General features: G+C 32.4%; 3 protein-coding genes across 6 annotated transcripts; 2 read left to right on the top strand and 1 right to left on the bottom strand.

Annotated features, from left to right (window-relative positions):
- Nucleotides 1-48: 48 nt before the first annotated feature.
- LOC125866956 (uncharacterized) lies at nt 49-5,743 on the top strand. 4 transcript variants are annotated; one of them, XM_049547351.1, is made up of 3 exons: nt 49-149; nt 1,048-1,329; nt 1,769-2,899. In XM_049547351.1, exons 2-3 carry the CDS (start codon nt 1,163-1,165, stop codon nt 2,637-2,639), a joined length of 1,038 nt encoding a protein of 345 aa, XP_049403308.1. In that variant the 5' UTR covers nt 49-149; nt 1,048-1,162; the 3' UTR covers nt 2,640-2,899. The 4 variants fall into 4 exon arrangements, with proteins under 4 accessions (XP_049403308.1, XP_049403306.1, XP_049403305.1 ...); XM_049547349.1 differs by lacking the exon at nt 49-149 and adding an exon at nt 5,384-5,697 and having other exon boundaries at nt 885-1,329; nt 1,769-2,457; XM_049547348.1 differs by lacking the exon at nt 49-149 and having other exon boundaries at nt 885-1,329.
- Nucleotides 5,744-8,772: 3,029 nt separating this feature from the next.
- On the bottom strand, nt 8,773-9,848 carry LOC125866964 (uncharacterized). The gene has a single exon (XM_049547361.1). It carries the CDS (start codon nt 9,761-9,763, stop codon nt 8,870-8,872), a length of 894 nt encoding a protein of 297 aa, XP_049403318.1. The 5' UTR covers nt 9,764-9,848; the 3' UTR covers nt 8,773-8,869.
- A 6,278-nt stretch (nt 9,849-16,126) lies between these two features.
- On the top strand, nt 16,127-19,505 carry LOC125866965 (uncharacterized). Its single transcript, XM_049547362.1, has 8 exons — nt 16,127-16,511; nt 17,558-17,638; nt 17,736-17,795; nt 18,025-18,068; nt 18,624-18,666; nt 18,759-18,830; nt 18,923-19,024; nt 19,119-19,505. Exons 1-8 carry the CDS (start codon nt 16,161-16,163, stop codon nt 19,236-19,238), a joined length of 873 nt encoding a protein of 290 aa, XP_049403319.1. The 5' UTR covers nt 16,127-16,160; the 3' UTR covers nt 19,239-19,505.
- Nucleotides 19,506-19,595: the final 90 nt, after the last annotated feature.

Genomic DNA, 19,595 nt, shown 5'->3' with positions numbered 1-19,595 from the left:
TCTGCATCTGTCCTTCATAGATATTGTATGCTACTTGTTGATTTGTAAACTGTACATCTAGTATAAGCCATCCTACATTAATCTTAAGTCGGAGAAAGGAGTATTAACTAGAAGAAGGATGATGGAACTGGTGACATTTTCTTAGGCAGGTATTTATGGCTTTCATGTTTGCCATTGAAGTGAATATTACTTCTACCGTCTTAAGCTTTGATGATTTATCAGTTTGAATGTGAAGGTGATTCATTTCTGCCAATAATGCCTTACATTTGGTCTTCCTATGGATCTCGCCTCCTATCCTAGATCAGTATGAATGAGATAATGTAATAACTATCAGTTACTAGTTATACTTGTTACTAGTTATACTTGTTACTTTGGTCTTAACAGAATCATCAGTTTTATGAAAAGGATCAAGAACATTTGTTAGTGAGCTTCGAATGCCCTTTTCTGGTTCCAATGATTTTTGCAATATCCAAAACAACAATAAGGTTTTTTTGCTTTCTGTTAGCCTTAGGTTGACTTTCTGCAGCAAACCACGTAAGTGTCCACAACATTGCTGGTGTTGAAGGATAATAATTGAGATCTTATAGTCAAGGGTGAAAAGAATAATTTTTTGTTCTAGTCAAATTATAATACTCTAGTAATATCTTGTCATGTTTCTGAGTAGGTATTACATTTACTTATTACACCACTAATATGTACAATATTCTAATAAAATTTTCATTTAGGAAATTTCTCCCAACCTTCTTAGTAACAGCATGACAGGATATTTAAATAAAAAATTGTTCTGCTGCAGTAAATATTCTTGATTAAGTCCTTCAAAAGCAATGTTGAAAAGTCATCCCAAGACTAAAAAAAAGGAACTTATCAACATATTAGCTTGCCAGCTGGTTTCTTTGCCCAATAAGAGTTGCCATAGTTGAGTAATCTCATTAAATTTGACTTTTCTTCTTGTACATATCAAAAGAAAATATATGGACAGAAATTAAACAAAGTTGAAATTTATTTGCTGAAAATGTATGTAACAAGGCCTCTTTCTTACTACCAAAGGAATCCAGATGCACTTTCATTACCTCCTGAAGGTCCAAATTCAGGTTACTTAGTGATTCAAGATGAGGAATCTGAAACATATTGTTGTTTTGGACTTTGCAAAAATTATGATATCATGGACATGCCTATCCCTCAGAACAAGAAACTGACTGTTCGATACGAATCAGGTTCTGGTGAGAACAGGAGTGTTAGCAGGAACGAAGTAATGTTCATTCCAGTTCTTAATAAGCCATTGTCTTCCAATCAGTATTATGCTATCAAGCATCATGGAAAGCGCAAAGGGTATGTTGTTATTTTATTTGCACTTTTGATCTTGTATGATATGATAGTTTAATTATGTGATTCTATTTTTTAACTGAAAAGAAGTGAGGATCTATTTGTTACAAAAGGGCGTACATCCAAAAAGAGTCCATTTTCCTTTACAATATTTCGGAATGGATCACGACTCTATCTATTCTCATTGATTGGACTACTGCATAGCACACAATTGATTCTGGCAAAATTCTTGTCTGGTTTATTTCCTCTTGATAAACGAAGGTCCACTGAGTTGAATTATATCCTTTTCATCAGAAAATTGTACTGTAGTATAATATAAAACTATATAGTAAAATTGTTTTAGGCTTCAAGTTTCAATTCTTGAAATTTTTTTTAATCCCCTTTATTAGAATTTTTAGACTGGCCAAAGTAATGGATCTTACAATTTCAGAATGACTTTTTGCAGACAAGCATTTACTTGTTCAACAGAGGAAGACAAGCAAACCTGCTGTTTCTGCACATGTATACAAGACGTTAAACCGAAGCCATTAGATCCAGAGGAGGCATATCAGCAGTTTGAGATATGTCTATATGATACAGGTTGCAATGTCAAAGGTAACTTTTTTGCCAAGTCTCTTGCTCCTGATGGTTTTCCACCATACTTTCTAAGGCGAAAAGGTTGGCATCTCAGTGCCAAAACTCCTAAAAATTATGAACTAAATGATGATGCTCTAGGCCTCAATCCTGAGTTGAGGCAACAACTTCCACAGTTTAATTTCACATCATCTTGTAAAAGTTCTGAAGTTGTTGTCGTGGGGAAATGGTATTGTCCTTTTGCGTTTATCAAAGATGGAACAGAACTTAAAGAACAGATGAAGAGATCTATTTTCTATGAAATGACACTTGAGCAGAGATGGGAGCAGTTTTTCACTTGTCAAAATGACAAACTTAATGAAGGGAATTCAGTACTTGTGGATGTTGCACTTGACACAGAAGTTGTCCTTATAGCCGGAACTAATAAAGCAACATGGGATGATAGAAACGTCGTGGAAGGAGTAATATGGTTTAAAAGCTATGGTAAAGATGGAAATGAAGTATCAAGTTTGGGATTGAGACGTGAAATAGTTGAAAGAATGAAGTGGGAACAACAGAGAGGTGGATGGCAAAATCAAGGGAGGATCAAACAAGTTGAAGAAAACAGTGAAAATAGTAGCGGATGGAGAAGATTTAGTTGCTATGTTTTGGTTGAGAGGTTTGTGCTGAGAAGAATGGATAGAAGCTTGGTGATGACTTATGATTTCAAGCACATTGACAAGGTTAAAAGCATATGGGAGTAAGACAGTCATTGTTGCCGCGCTTGCATTGAGTCCCTCCAAAATTACGCTACTTCTGAAGGATCTGACACACATATGGTGGCATTTTACAAGAGTCAAAAGAACATACTATGTGAATATGTTTTTAATAGTTAAGGTTTAAGCTATATACCCTAAGAATGTATCAAACTCTATCAGTGTGAATTAAAAGATTGTAGTAGGTCAGTCTATTTTCCATGTTACAATATCAGATTTACTAGTTACTATGAATAATACATGGTTATTGTATCTCATGTATACGTCTTATATATTCCAATTTAGTGAAGAAGAATCCTGTTGATGGTCAATTTTTCTAGCACTTTGTGATCTAATCAAGATATTTGATTCAATATAGAAGACCTTTCAACCAGCTGATTATTGGAAACAAAATTAATTTTTTTATGAATAGATTTTTTATCATCTAGTATTTTTACACCTTGAAAATTCAATACAATATATTGTTGTAGAAAGTTATGACTGTGATATTATAAAAAGACTATTGATTTGTAAATATTGTCTTTCACGCGAATTGTCAAGTAGGATGACTATGTCTACTTGTTCAACTTTATACAAGTTTAACTATCTACTTGTGCATATCCAAAGTTGGAGGTCCTTACGTTGCTATAGCCATAAGCTATGGAAGCTCTAGCTCGCAACCATAGGGGCCCACTCACAGGCCAGAGTGGGCTCGATTGTCTTTCGCTTTTGCCAAATCTAGAGAGATACTACAAGTCCTCCATCCCAGATTTTATCACCACATCTATTTGGTTCACTGGTACTACCAAGACGTCTCATGCTTACATTACTGTTATTATCTTTGTTTAATTTCAAACTGAAGCTTCTCTAGACTCTACGAGAACAATTGGTCACAGGGCCGGCTCGACTATAAGTCAACTAAAGCAATAGTTTAGAGCCCCATATTTTCCTAATGATGTATTCTATATACATATATTGCTAAAAAATAGTTCTCATGGAATAGTTTTTAGGTATTATAGTATCATTTTTTATGTGGCTATCTATTTTCTTGCCTTATTGATATCCTTATGATTAACATGAATCCACATTATTATATCCTTATGAACTAGTCAAATAACAATCATAATTCCTTGATGCTTGAACCATATCAAAATATTGAAACTTCCAAGATCTTTTATTTTTTTTATCAATATAAGTTTGAGTTGTGTGCACCACTACCATTACATACATCTGATATGTACAATATTTTAATAGATTTTTCAGTTAGAAAATATCTCCCAACCTTCTTAGAAACAGCATGACATGATATTTGAATTTATAAAAAGGAACTTATCAACATGTTGTCTTAGTTGTTCAATCTTATATATATCTTAATTCAAGAAAAAAGTTAGCAAACTTTTGGTGAAAATGTATGTAACAAGGTCTCTTTCTTACTACAAAAAGAATCCAGATGCACTTTCATTACCTCCTGATGGTCCAAATTCAGGTTACTTGGTGATTAAAGATTCAGAATCTGAAACATATTGTTGTTTTGGACTTTGCAAAAACTATGAAATCATGGACTTGCCTCTCCCTCAGAACAAGAAGCTGACCATTCGATACGAAATGAGCAATGGTCAGAGCACGAGCGTTAACAGGAACAGTGTAATGTTCATTCCAGTTCTTAATAAGCCATTGTCTTCTAATCAGTATTATGCTATCAAGACTCATGGAAAGAACAAGGGGTAATAATATAATATGTTGTTAATTATTTGATTTTTTTGACTCATTTGTGCTTTAGGAGAAAACAGCTTTAGTGGTATTGTTGTCTATTAATTGGAGTATTGCATAACATCTGTCCTGCTCGGACTCTTTGAAAATGTCTATAGGTGCCTGTCGGATCCTCCAAAAGCAGTGCAGTTTTGGAAGATCCGACAACTTTTCTGGAGAGTCTGAGCAACATAGCATAACATAAAATTGATTCTGGAAAAATTGCCTTAGGCTGCAAGTTTCTACTGTGACATGTTAAATTTTTTAGACTGATAAAGATAATGAATCTTACAATTAACAAATGGCCTTATGCAGACAAGCATTCACTTGTTCAAAGGAGGAAGACAAGAAAAGCTTATGTTTCTGCAGATGTGTACGGGACGTTAAACCGAAGCCATTAGATCCAGAGGACGCACTTCAGCAGTTTGAGATATGTCTATATGATATATGTTGCAAAGGCAGAGGTAGTTTTTATGCTAAGTCTCTTGCACCTGATGGTTTTCCACCATACTTTCTAAGGCGAAAAGGTTGGCATCTCAGTGCTGAAAATCCTAAAAAAATTGAACTAAATTATGATGCTATAGGCCTTAATGATGAGTTGAGGCAACAACTTCCACAGTTCAATTTTGCATCATCTTATAAGAAGAGTTCTGAAGTTGTTGTGGGGAACTGGTATTGTCCTTTCGTGTTTATCAAAGATGGAACAGAACTTAAAAAACAGATGAAGAGATCGATGTTCTACGAAATGACACTTGAGCAGAGATGGGAGCAGTTTTTCACTTGTCAAAATGACAAAATTAATGAAGGGAATTCAGTACTTGTTGATGTTGCACTTGACACACAAGTTGTCCTTATTGCCGGAACTGATAAAGCAACGTGGGATGATAGAAACGTCGTGGAAGGAGTAATATGGTTTAAAAGCTATGGTAAAGATGGAAATGAAGTAGCAAGTTTGGGATTGAGACATGAAATAGTTGAAAGAATGAAGTGGGAACAACAGAGAGGTGGATGGCAAAATCAAGGGAGGATCAAACAAGTTGAAGAGAACAGAGAAAATAGTAACGGATGGAGAAGATTAAGTTGCTATGTTTTGGTTGAGAGGTTCGTGTTGAGACGAATGGATAGAAGTTTGGTGATGACTTATGATTTCAAGCACATTGACAAGGTTAAAAGTATATGGGACTAAGACAGTTTATGAGACCACATGTAGTGTTGATGTTTCTGTATGCATGTGTGACCTATATTGCTCGGACTCCCTAAAGATGTTGCCGCACTTCCATTGAGTCCTCCAAGAAAACGCTACTTTTGGAGGATCTGACACACATCCGGTGGCATTTATTATGAGTCCAAAGAATATACTGTATGAATATTTTGGTGTATTATTGTTCTTGTACTATTTGTTGTTTCATTTATTTCCATTACAATTTGCTTGTAAAGGGCTACTTCATGCTCTAATATAACTTTAATTATGTTTTGACTTTATAGTGAAGATGCCCTAACTTTAATTATGTTTTGATTTTTGACTCATTTGCATGAATATGAATCTTTCTGATTCCTCATTAGTGTTGTGTCTTAGCCTTTCATTAATTGGAGTATTGCAGAACATATGTCCTGCTCCGACTCTTTAAAAATGTCGATAAGTGCCTGTTGGATCCTCCAAAAGCAGTGCAATTTTGGAAGATATGACACGAGTGTAACAATTTTTATGGAGAGTCTGAGCAACATAGCATAACATACAACTGAATTACATCCGATCCCCTTACCAAATGATCTTGTGCAGACAAGCAAAACTGTTGTTTCTGCAGATGTAAGGGAAATGAAAATCCAATGAAGTAAATTGCAGAAAATACAAGGTGGATTTGCCTATCTCACACTCCTATAAAGCAAATTTTGATTTCTTCTTTCGTTTTTCTTTCCTGCATCTTTCAAAATATTGATATAATTGTGGATCAAGGTATGCAACGAGCAGATAAGTCATGATAAATGGTCCTGGTATCGGAAGGGATGCAGCATTACGAGCTATTAGTCGAGTCGAAGTGATATACTATTGACTTTCATATGAGAAGTAACTCTGATGTCACATAATGGTTGTAAACCTCCAAAAAAAAATCATGTGTAGCACTAAACATTGAAGAAATCTTGAACTAGATGAACCCTCTGACAACCCCCTAGATCCGCTCTTGATCATGAATATATATACATCTCAATCGCTCAAATTTGAACAGATCATATTTTCATGAGCTAATTTTATCGTCCATAATTCTATGCTATCCATCCTTGATGAACATGAAGGGACATACCATTTTCATACCTAAAAGTTTGGTAGGGTCAAAAGTATTAATTTTAACTTAACTTACCTATAAATGTTTTATGCATTAATGGGGTTGGTTGGTTTTTGTTCTACTTCTGCACCAATATGCCTAGAAAAGAAACTAGTCATGCGCTTGTTTTGGTAACATATAATATTGTTATAGAAAGTTCTAACCGTACATAACATCAAACAAAGATGATTGATTCGTAAATATTAGTTTTCGAATAAAAATTGTGACATTAATATTCAACTATATTTTGATTTCTTTTTTATACGTACTTGTTGTATACATTAAAAGAATGCAATCATAAAAGCCGGACTATAATCTGTTTTGCTTACTAGATTGTAAACAAATTATGTATACATATAAATATTTTAATATAGATTTGATTCAAAACTATTGAATTCTATCGAATCTGTAGCTTTAAGACTTGCGTCACCTCGATTTTATAATGAAGTATTGTTTTCGACCTTTTTTTTAATATGTCAATTGCTCCCTATTTATATTGGAAGTTAATTTGAAAAGAAAAAAAATCTTTCAAATATATCATCCACTTTCTATTTTTATTTTTATTTTCACAATTCAAATATTTTCTTGAGTCAAATTATTTTAGTGTCAGGATCATTGATTGGTCCCAAATCAGAAAAAATAAAAAAGACAAATAGCAAAACTCTTCTTTTTATAATACCAAAACAAATTTTTATCAAAGCAACAAGATCTGAAGGTAGGGCAATAGTTTAGATTTGGGCTTTTAAATGCTTTTTGGACCACAAAACCATTGTGAGTAAAGCCCATTTATAGGGTCAGTTTCATTTTCTGAAAGTGACTCAAAAACCTCTATGAATTGACCCAATCTATAAGAGATTGGAGTTATGTTGCTCGGATTCTTTAAAAATATCGTTGATTATGTTTCGGAACTTTAGTAATATGTATTTTGGAGGATCTAATTTGAGTGCGACGAAAATTTTAAGGAAAATGTAAGAGTATAGTAAAACATATTTGAGCTAGTGGAAAATTTAACGTTAGGAAGGGGTTGCATTAAAATAAATTTTATAACATGTATTCTGAATTAAAATAATCAGTTGCTATGTCTTTCTTCGATTTATTAGTACTTGTTATTTCATTGTTTCGGTTATTATAGTATGTGTTGTTGCTATATTATTTTTCCAATTATGTTTAACCTGACTGTTTTACTAGTGTATCTCTTTTTTTTATATATTTGATTTTTTCATATTTTATTTGATCTATCGAAAACATCATCGCTATCTTCATAAGATAGGAAAAAGACTACTTAACCACTACCTTATTCTAGGTTCCCCACCTTGTTGATTTTCTTTTAGCTTTTCCTAATAAACAAAATGTATTTTTTATTTTTCATTCGCTTCAAAAGTGAAGTCAGAGTATGAATTTTATGAATTTTATGAATCTAGATCATGATTCCTTAATAACTAAATTCTTAATTTTATTTTAAAACATATATTTTGTCATCTAGTCTCTCAATAAACGAAAAAAGGACTTCTGTTTACATCAAAGTTGTGTTTGACACTCTTTACTAGCTTTTTTAAATTAATAATGATTTCGACCAAAATCATTAGATTCTGCCAAATTCATATATATACCACCTCTGCACCTGATCTGATTTTTTATATTAATTCATATTCGCGTCGCGTAAGATCACCAAAGAGAAAATACTTCCTACCAAAAACAAATATTTTTCAAAGCTCAAATCCGAGACATCCATACACACCAACAAACATACTTTGGCAAAAGAAAAAGAGACCATCTTTTTATATGTACCAACTAGAAAAACCATAGTTAAAAGAAAAGGGAAGTAAACAAAAATTAAAGCAAATCAAAGGTACAACAACATATTCAGTTGCAGTCCCACCGAATAAGATCAAAAAAGAATATAGCGTACGTAAATCTTACATCTATCTTAAAATTGAGATAAATAAATTATTTTCTATAGATCCTCGACTCAATAACAAAACCAGTTTAGATAAAGACGTAATGAAAATACAAACCACAATAGAAAATAAGGGAAAAAAACAGATAGTAACATAACAATACTATGACAAAAGTAAAGGTAAAGTTTGTATATTTACTTTGCTTACTAACAACAAAAGTAACCAAATCTAGTACCAAAAAAAAAACAAGATTATTGCAAAACTAAAATTACTAAGACTTAATAATCAAATTACTATTAATTTCATCTCTTTTACTTTTCTTGAAAATCCATTTCCATACTCTGTTTCCTTTTCCATTTTTACCCTTTTTCATCATTCTGTCATATTCATTCATTCTACAAGATCCACCTCTCAAATTTCCAGATTCTGAAAAATGTTCAAATTTTGGCTCTGATAATAAATCAAGTTTCAAATCTATAAAACCTGAATCACCATCATCATCATCATCAATCATAGTAGTTCTGTTGCTCGGATTCTTTAAAAATGTTGTATCGGATCCTTTAAAAATAGTGTTTTTTTTAAGGATCGGCAACGTTTTTGGAGAGTCCGAGCATTTTTTCCTGTGATTCTTGAAATCATCAAATAATAAACCACCAGTAACATCAGAGATTTTTGCACTTGAAAATCTGTAATCACTGCTTCCATCATCACCACCACCACCACCTCTGAAGCTACAGAGTGATCTTGATCTTGAAACAACTCCTTCAATGGGACCTGAAATTTCACTATTTTTCTTGAAAAATCTCTTGATTTTCCAAAACCCGTTACGATTCTTCTTGATTTCAACACTGTTGCTGCTGCTCCTCAGCAAGATTACTTGCTCTGTTTTACTCTGTTTTTCATTTTCAAGCAAAAATGAAATCCTCCCAACACTTCCAAATTCAACAGAAGGAGAATTTATTTCTGTATCATCAGAGAAGAATTGATCGGAGTAAATTAGATTGAGTAATTTGTCTTTGAGACAAGAAGAGCAAATCCCAATTGGGGATGAATTTGGGTGTTGCATACAGGGGATATCTGATGAAACAGAGTAATTGAAATCTGAAATTTTGGTGTTTTCGCCATTAATGGCTTCTGTAGCTGCAGCTTTGCCTCTGTCTTTCATGGCAATTCTTGATTTTGTTGTGAAGGAGATTGAAGTGAACAGGGGATTGAGTGTGAGCTTCTTGTAAGAGGAAAAAAGAGAGAGAATGGAGGCTTTCACTTTACGTTTGTTTATGAAAGAAATAGAGAGGGGGTGCGTGGGGTGGGGTGGCTGGGGGTGGGGGTAGGGGAAGAGATAATCTTTTTTTTCTTGTCAATTTTTTTTACGTACCTATGTTGTAGTTTGACTAATTTGAACGTATGTGGAAAGATTCATTTTGTAGCGGATGATGAGACTTTGTATTTGGTTTGATTTGTTATCTCGATCTTTATACTTCATGAGATTTTATTCAGACATCTCAACTCGATTAAAACAAGCATTTTAAACACTTCTTACTACGTTGTCCCCCCAATCACGCTTATATGGACAAACGATCAATATCCGCATCAGATAAGAGTTGTCACATCACTTTTTTTTATAATTATAAATATTATATTTATTGACATTTCGTATACGAGTGAACACATAAATTTTGTCCAACGATTAGATGTGTTTAAAGTGTTTATTCTAATCGAAATGAAGTGTTTGAAATGAAATTTGGTGAAGTACATGAATTGGGATACAAATTAGATTCACACCATTTGAATATTGAAAATTGGAAAAATAAAAATAGAGAGAGTATTTATTTGGAAAAATAATAATATGAATGGGATTTTTCATCCATCCTAGTCAACTTTTCAATTTTTTTCCTATGTACTGAAAAAGATAAATGCAAAACTCCATAATGAAAATGAGAATGTATTAAATTAGAAAAAAAAATGATTAATTGGATTTTTCATGTTATTATCAATCAGAGTCGACTTTTTTTTTTCCAACTATACAGAGAATAAAGATAAATGCAAAATGCCATAAAGAAACTTGAAAAAAAATGTAGCAAGTAAATCTACATGACTTTATCAAATAATTAGCCTTTTGATTTGATTTATCATCCTATGTAAAAATAATATTATTATATTTTAGTTATTTTCTTATATTTTTGAATTTATGAATTTTAAATTTTAATTTTTTTTTTAAGCATATGATATATGGAGTTTTATTAGAGGAGGCAAGTGGGAATGGAAGTTGAAAGTAACAAATCAGAGAGGCATAACTATTTTTTTAATTTTGTCCCCACTATTTTGAATTTTTCTTTTTACAATAATGTTTCATTAGAATTTATTAAAGAAATAAATATGTTCACCTTATACACGTGTCCCCTTGACATGTTTATTTTTGCCTTTGGACCCCTAGCTACTTGTAACATGAAAATTGTTGTCACGGAATAATTGAGATTCTTTCGCTATTAATTGAAAGTTTTCAAATTTATGTTACAAAAATTAAAGATTGTGATCAATATTAAATAGTGAAATCTCGATGAATAGTGAGCATCTTAACTAGAGTCATTTTATATAATACTTAAGGAAAGTTGAATGACGTTTTGTGATAGTTAAACAAAGTTTAGTGGTTTTGTTTTTACAAAAAAAGTTAGTTTAGTGATTTTATGTAAACAACATTTTAACGAGAAAATAAAAGTTCAGTGAATTACAAACATGAAATTATTTTGTATGACTTAAAATGATTTAATATTCCAAATTAAAACTAAAACGTGCTTCTTATAGTTACTATACTAAAGCTTCATGATTAATTTCATCCGACTTGTTAACATCAATTCGACTAACTTACTCATCATAATTATTTATCTATTGAGATTATAAAAAATATTGTGTTTAGACTTTATTTGTTTGTCTTTTTATTATCAAATAATAGTCCACCTTATCGACATGAGTTTGCAGCGTAGTGAAATGATTGTTTCAACTTTAATCAGAGACTTTGGGTTCAAGCTCTGAATATAAAAGAAAATTATGTTGCGAGAGTCACCCCCGAATGAAGTCCTACAAGGTGTGATTCGAATTTAATCGAAACACCAACACAGACTCCAAACACCGGATGGAAAATCAAAGAAACAATATATATAGTATATGGATGTTTTTTACCCATATGATGTTATAGTTTTATATATAGTACAATTTTAGCATTTTCTTCTTGGATCTAACTAATTTAAGTGCTTAATGTAACGTTCATCTAACTTTTTTCAATTAATTTAGATTCATCAGATTTATATGTTACAAAATTTGGTGACACTCAATCAAAGGGATATTGATTTGAGTATATATTATACGCCACTATCTCAACATGAAAATGAAATTGGAATGTGTAGTCCATTTTGATGTATATATGTGTCGTGTTGTGGTGGATTTACTCATTTTACTTCAAGTTGTCTCATTTTTATTTTTTTACGGTGTTCGATATTTATATTAAGGCTTGATTAATATGAATTTCCACAACATGTCTAGAATTCGATCCGGATATGATTAGAAAGAAGAAAATCCTATTCCTCCCATCTCAATCCTCGGTGCAACGGCGTTATAGTTACCTTAGGCAATGGGTGGTTTGGTGCACATCCTTCTCTAGAAAATTATATGGTGTACAGAGGTTAAATGTTAATTAATATGAGTGTCTATTTAATTTTGCACACTCTTATCACAGCTGAAAAAAAAAATCTATACACACTTCGCCAAATTCCTGGCTCCACCACTGCCTCGGTGGTGCCTCTTCTAATTTCCATTGTCTTGCTTTTGTTTCTCGCGATGTTTGATATTTGTATTTGGAGGACGAATAATCTGAATTTATGCTATGTAACGCTTATTAAGGAAGAAACACTCTTCGTCGTGATTTTTTTTAATACCTAAAGTTTGAATTCGAGATCTCTAATTTATTCATTCCACCTCAATCTTTGTTGGTGTCTCTTCTTTCCGTTGTCTTCTTTTATTTTTTGCAGTATTTGATATTTCTATTAGGGTCTAATTAATTTAAAGTGACGCCATGTAAAGCTTACTAAGTAATAAACATTTTATTAAGAATTTTTTCATATTTAGAGTCCGAATCTGAAATAATTTTTTATTTAAAACATCATAATCTTTGGTGATGTTTCTTTCTTTCCCTTGTGTTTTCACTTTACTATGCTTGTAGTCAGAGAAAACTTGATCAAATTGTAGAAAGATTCATGCATTGATTTGAAAGGCATTTCAACTCAAGAAATTAAAGTTCAAAGTTTATGAAATTCAATTTATAATTCATAGGCTTAGGAGAAAAAAGAAAAAAAAAAGTACTCGTTTGATTGCTGATTAGGAAGAGATTTATTCATATATATAGATTAATACATATAAAATGTAGCACATTAAATATGGTATTGTTTTGATTACTATCTTATAACCCCACATTTATATATTATTTTATATAAAATAAAAAATAAAATAATTATGCATAACTAATTTTTGTATTACTTTAACTCTTTATCGACCAGTAAAAATATCATTTTAAGTGCACAAGTGAACTATAATAAGAGAAAAAAGAGTCTTAATTCTTGAAATATAAGCAAATATATGACATGATATTTTATCTTTAAAATTATTTGTTGGTCAATTTAGGTGCACCTAAGTAGACTTGCACATCATCATTATAAAATATATTTTATTTTTGCTTCTTTTTAAATATTTGACTAGAAATTACATATTAATATGTTATTCTATACTTATGAATTTGGTGAATTAGAATATTATTTTGTGCATTATCACTAGATATTTAAATTAACTTTGTTTACATTTTATCAATTTTATTCAACTTAATATTTAATAATCTACAATTGCGTTCATATACAACTATAATTTTAAATGTTATTTTATTTTTAAAAACGTTAAAAGTTAAAAGTTCATGGGGTTCACTCGTTGTGCCTTGTAAACAGATTTTTTTAATAATCAGGGTCAAGTCTATAGTGTCATCGACAGGTTTACATAAATCTAGTAGATTTTGTCTAGATCATGTGTATGTATTAAAAAGATGAACTCAATTATTATTATATATTAATTTGAAATCGTTTTAATAATTTATAAATTTTAAATTCTGAATCCACTTCTCGGTAAGTCTCTATCTTTTAACTAGTTTGTCCCATATATCCATGCTATTTTTTGCCTTTTGGCCTTGCAAATACACACACGTGTGTAGTATCTTTGAATACAAGCAAGAAGTCTCTTTTTAGAAATGGAATAAACGCACGCTTGAGGGCTCCTTCTATATTACGTGGCCTCTATTGACTTGACACATTTCATAAGAAATAATATTATGGATAGTATAGAAAAGAAGTAGCAATAGAAAAGTTCGATTTATGAAAATGGATAAATAATTAAAACATGGTCTATTTTTAATATAAAAGTCAGGTAAAATAAAACGATTAAAGTATAATATAAGCTCGAAAACGTCAATTTTTTTATAGGTCAGCGCCTAAAGTTTACATAAACTATATCATGTTTGGTATTTTTTTATTATAGAAAACAATGCAGGCTCATTGCACGCCCAATTTCAAGTGCATCATTGTTATGACAATAACAAAACATAACAATTTTTTTTTATGTTGTGTCCCTTTCCAAATCTTATTTTCCAATGTGGATTTAATTAAAACAAAACCTTCACACAATACGAATATGATGTATCGCATGTTCGAGTCTTAAAAATAAAAAATTTAAATAGAGAGAGCTTCTTTTTTTAGTGACTTCTTACCTGATACGAATATGAATTAGTTGGGACATCTAAACGAGTACATCGTGATCAGTAAGAAACCAAAAAATAAATAGTACTATATCTAAAAAAGACAACTTGGTGCATGAACCATTTCACGTTCACGCAAAACTCGAAAAAGGGTTGCATCAGCCTACCTTGATATAGGCATTCATCATTAATTCCACAACATGACATAGGTTTTCTATTTGTGATTTTCATTAATTTTGAAGATGACCACTACATCAAAAATGATCTTTAGCAGCAAATAATTAATAGTAATATTTTAATTACCGCTAAATATGTTCTTTTAGAAACAGTTAACACTTTTTGTAAATGTCCCTAAAGTCTATACCGACATAATTAGATCCAATAATAAGTAACTAATATCGATAAAGACTTTAACACTCTTTATCAATATACATATTTATTACCATCAAAAGTTATTTTTGCTATATTAAGTAGGCATATATCAATCAAGGTTATTTATGAAATAAGTTGGCATCCACTTGTTGGTATGGTGAATATAATAATAATAATAAGTACTCTATATATTAAAATTCACAATATGTATATGTTAGTGGGTTTTTCATTTAAAGTTAAGTGAAGTAGTATTGTTTATCACAAGACTCGATGTTATTAACTTTACAATAATTAACAAAAAGGTACATTTATGTCATTTGGTGATGATTAATAACACTTATGACAGCTTGCAATTTAATTATATTATCACTGTAACACGTCTATCGTACAAAATATACACAAATTTTGTTAGGTCCACAACACCTACCTGTCTCACCATTCTTCTCCCATCACCAAATTATGTAATAATCTTATAACACTACCTGAGACATAAAATAAATGAACAGTATTTGTCCATAGAAACCTCAAGAATTTGCCTATGAGGTGGGGGCGGAATTACAATTCTGCTTATGGGATAATTTAGTTATAGTTTGGTCTAGACTTTATACTTGTGTTAAAAAGTTTACTTAATTTATAATTGAATAACCAAATGAGCTACTTTTTCTAGAATTTAAAATTTATAAACTCATCATTTCATCATATGAAAATTGAATTTAAATTGATCAAGTGGTTATTGCTTAAGAAGCTTGTTAGTTCAAACTTTAGAAAATTACTTCAGACATATACATGCAAGCCAAACTTTAGGTAAAAAAAATGTCAAAATTTTGTTGTTAAAATTCAAACGTAAAGTACCCCAATAGTGTGACCTAGCGGTCAATGAAGTAGTTGACAATTCTGAGGTCTCAGATTTAACATTCAGTGGAGACAAAAGATACTAGGTGATTCTTCTCATCTGTCCTAGTCTGGGTGGGCAAAGTTACCTGGTACCTGTTGCTGGTGGAAAATGGTAGGTATTCCGTGGAATTAGTCGGAACACCACGGTCATAAAAAAAAAATCAGACGTAAGCTTTTACAACTTTGATCGCATATGCCTAAAGTTGAGTCAATAACTAAACTTGCAAATTTATATACACTACCGCTATGACTTAAATGGTGATCCTAAAATCAACTACCGTTATGACTTAAATGGTGATCCCAAAATCGACTACTTGTATAGATATTGGGCCTCTTTTAGTCCTTAATCCTAATTTATTGGGTTATTTAGACATGATTTGATACATGGGCTAATCAAATCAAATTAATGGGCCAACCAAAAAAACCCAAAGCCCATAAAACACCCCTATCTAAAAGAGTAACCTTTTAATCAAGAACACAAACAAACAAGAATCTATTTTTTTTTTCCACCATGAATGTCCTCAAACTTCATTACCATAGCAAATTCTGTTCAATTTCTGGGAATTTAGCACCCCATTCATCTTTTTTAGCACCCCATTTCATCTTTTTGCCTACCCACAAACCAAAAATTCTGCCTTTAGTTCTTAATTGTTCTCTTGACAGCTTTAAGCCAAGTAATGTGAAAGGTTCAACTGTAAAAACCCAAATTTGGAGTGATAAAGAAGAGGAAAATTCAGAGGAGTATGAGTACTTAGCTCCAGATGGGGTTGTTTATAAGAGGACTTTGAGACTAGTAGAGGGTGCTATGTTTGCTGCTGTTTCAGGATTGGCTTATCTCTTGAGCAATTCTCTTGCTATTGAGGTACTTATGGTTCTTGGAATTTTGAAATTTGTGGGTTTTTTTGTTGTTAATTTGATGTAGTTTATGAAGTACCATTGAATTTGGTGCAGTAAGGGAAGTCCATCATGTAATGTAGTACTTGAATAATACAGTAATGTATGTTACTAGTGAGAGTGGAACTAATCAAGGTGAAGAACTGTTTGATTAAAGTAATGTGGACTTAATTATGGTGAAAAGTTGTTTGATAGGAAAAAATGGTAGCTTTAATATCAATAAGGTCATGAATTAGGCGTGTCTACTGCCTGAGGTGGATCCAAAATTTGAAGTTTATGTGTTTCTATGGAAACCTCTAAGTTAATATATATAATCATATCTGGGTTCACAGTCGAATGTTTATATATATTTGATTGAATTCCTAATCCTGTTATGTATGCTACTAGTGAGAGTGGTAAAAATGGTAGCTTTGTTATCGATAGGTTCATGTATTAGGTATGTCTACTGCTAAAGGTAGATCGAGAATTTGAAGTTTATGGGTTCTTACGAAAACCTCTCTCTATATATATAATAATTGGGTTCACAGTCGAATATCTATAGATATATAGTAGAATGCTTAATACATATACAAGACTTAGGCAAAAGCTACTCGGTTCACGTAAGTTAGCTCCACTCCTGTCTGCTGCCAACATCCAAGCTTATGTGACTTGATTAGTCGAGCTTTTTTGTGTGTGTGATAATGGTGTAAACAGTCGAGCTTCTATTTCTTAACTGTTTCAAAAGTTTTAAATCTTTTACTATCTATGCTTGGCTCTGTTGGTGGTTGTGAGGAATTTGTGGTACTGGAGGAAAAGAACCAGCCAATTTAGGTTGTGCATTCTGTATTTTTGTTGGTAATCCAACTTTAGTAGATGACTTCGTTTGATGTTAAGTGACATTAACTCAGACCTGTTGCATCATAGTTTTAGTTTGTATCCAGTTACCAGTTTGTATGAACTTGTCTTGTATTATCTGTCATTTCTTGCTGTTGGTTTTGATCTCCTAAAGGAAATTTGGCTTTACGTGTAGCACAGAATTACTTCGGCTGCTTCTTCGCATTGCCAATTGTTGTATCCTCGATGAGATGGGGTGTCGCAGCTGGCAGGAAAACCATGGTTTGTCCTCTCCATGTGTCTATTAGATTGGACATTCACTTATTCCTGGAAGCTTGTTCATCTATATTCTCTAACGATATTTATCTCATCGTGTTAGGTGGCAACTGTTGTACTCTTGTTTGTCTTGTCTGGTCCAGTGAAGGCATTAAATTATATGGTGAGTGATGTCTTATAAACCATAAAAGATGTATATTATAGGCTAGTGAATGCCAAATTTTGTCATTGCTTTCTTTTGTTGCTTATTATACTTGTTGGCCATTCTTGTGCTCCAATACTTTATGTTCACAAAAGTATTATTCGTATTTCCACCAACAAAAAAAAAGTTCTATTCATATTTCTGTGATCTTTCTTACTAAATTAGCTACACTTCTTCTCTCCTGAATCAGCTAATGCATGGTTTACTTGGCTTCACAATGGGTTCCTTATGGAGGTATGTTGTTAGTTTGTTAAGTCTCTTCATATCTGAATGCTTATTCATCAAGTCTTTGCAATGGAATCCGTTTTGACTGGAAGTCTTGCAACGGCTATACGCCTTGTTGCAACCCCTCAGTGGAACACACAACCTCCTTTCCCCCTCCCCAAAAAAAGGAACAGAATAGGTAACAAATAAAGGGACAAACATTAAGCAGTAGTGTTCCGCAATATATATTCACTGATCCCATTCTCTGTTCTGAACCCTTCCCTCTTTCAACCCCAGATCCCCCAAATAAATGGAAAAAAATATGCAGACGGGATACTTTTCCCTACAACAGAAATTTGCAGTTGCTGCTCCATTTTACATCCAAAAAGTACCTAAAGGAGTTGTAGCCTTGTAGGTCGATTGCTTTGTCATATGCACAAATGATCAATAGTGTAGGGACTTCTGTGTTGAGATGTTCTGGGGTTCACTATATACAAAGTTATCCGCTATATTGTTCATCCTTCACTTGAAATGTTGCTGCTGTCTGATATTTCAATGATTGCTTGCTCTTCTATTTCTCGCCAGGTTGAGAACAAGTTGGGGCGCCTCAATCTTGTTGTGTGCTCTTGTATGTTCTCTCCCTCCACTGTTTTACCTCTTTGAGAGTGTTGTAATAAATCACAGAAAATTCCAACAAGAAACATATGTTTTGATTTGCAGGCTCGGGCTGTGGGTGCTCTCGGATATGTTATATTATCCTCATTTTTAATAGGAGAAAACATCCTTGCTCTGGTAATAGATAACTTCAATGATCTTCTTTTACAATTGCTCAGCTATTCTTTACAAATAAAATGATCACTCATGTGTTGATTCTTTGCCTGTAGATCACGATAAACATTCATGCTTCTCTCTCGTACATCCTCACATCCTTAGGCAGTCCGATAGTTCCATCTATGAATTTTATATACACCTTATTCGGGACTCTGGTACGTGGGATTTCTTCTTATCTATTCAATTTGGCAAGAACAGTAGAAACCTAATGTTTTCTTCGTTTTATATTTCTGCTTCCTAAACTTGCAGCTTTTGATAAACTGTGCATTCTTCGTGTCCTTGCTGCATCTTCTCTATGCCATTTTTCTTACCAAATTTGGCATGAAAGCTAATTTGAGACTGCCAAGGTGGTTAGCCATAGCAATTTAAACAGGCTAAAGGGAGCACTCTCATTCAAGACGCGGTAGAAATGGGACTTTGCTCAGATCCTACACCACGGCGTTGGTTAATACAAGGTTATTTTGATCATCATTTATTCAAGATTGTCGATTTAAATCGACATCAGCTTCATATATCTATTGTTCAAAGCAATACAAAGTCAGCAACAAAATTTAGTTGTCCAGTTTACTTGTACATGTATTTGAAATGCATATTGGCCAGTATCTAATGCACTGAAAACTCCTATCTGATCTGATGGAATATAGTAATATTTTTGTGTATACCTTTTTCCCATCAGAAACCTTCCTCGTGGTTTACGATATTATGGTTATCTTCCTTTTTAATGAT

Source organism: Solanum stenotomum, chromosome 6 (genome assembly GCF_019186545.1).
Source record: "Solanum stenotomum isolate F172 chromosome 6, ASM1918654v1, whole genome shotgun sequence".
Classification (NCBI taxonomy): domain Eukaryota; kingdom Viridiplantae; phylum Streptophyta; class Magnoliopsida; order Solanales; family Solanaceae; genus Solanum; species Solanum stenotomum.
The sequence above is the reverse complement of the archived record's forward strand: the minus strand, read 5'-3'. Positions and strand labels throughout refer to the sequence as shown.

Coding starts and splice junctions, on each gene's coding strand:
- LOC125866965 (XM_049547362.1), top strand. CDS start 16,161: ATGAATGTCCTCAAACTTCATTACCATAGCAAATTCTGTTCAATTTCT. Junction 17,796..18,024: donor TGAAGGCATTAAATTATATG/GTGAGTGATGTC, acceptor CTCCTGAATCAG/CTAATGCATGGTTTACTTGG. Junction 18,069..18,623: donor ACAATGGGTTCCTTATGGAG/GTATGTTGTTAG, acceptor ATTTCTCGCCAG/GTTGAGAACAAGTTGGGGCG.
- LOC125866964 (XM_049547361.1), bottom strand. CDS start 9,763: ATGAAAGACAGAGGCAAAGCTGCAGCTACAGAAGCCATTAATGGCGAA.
- LOC125866956 (XM_049547350.1), top strand. CDS start 4,038: ATGTATGTAACAAGGTCTCTTTCTTACTACAAAAAGAATCCAGATGCA. Junction 4,355..4,694: donor ACTCATGGAAAGAACAAGGG/GTAATAATATAA, acceptor GGCCTTATGCAG/ACAAGCATTCACTTGTTCAA.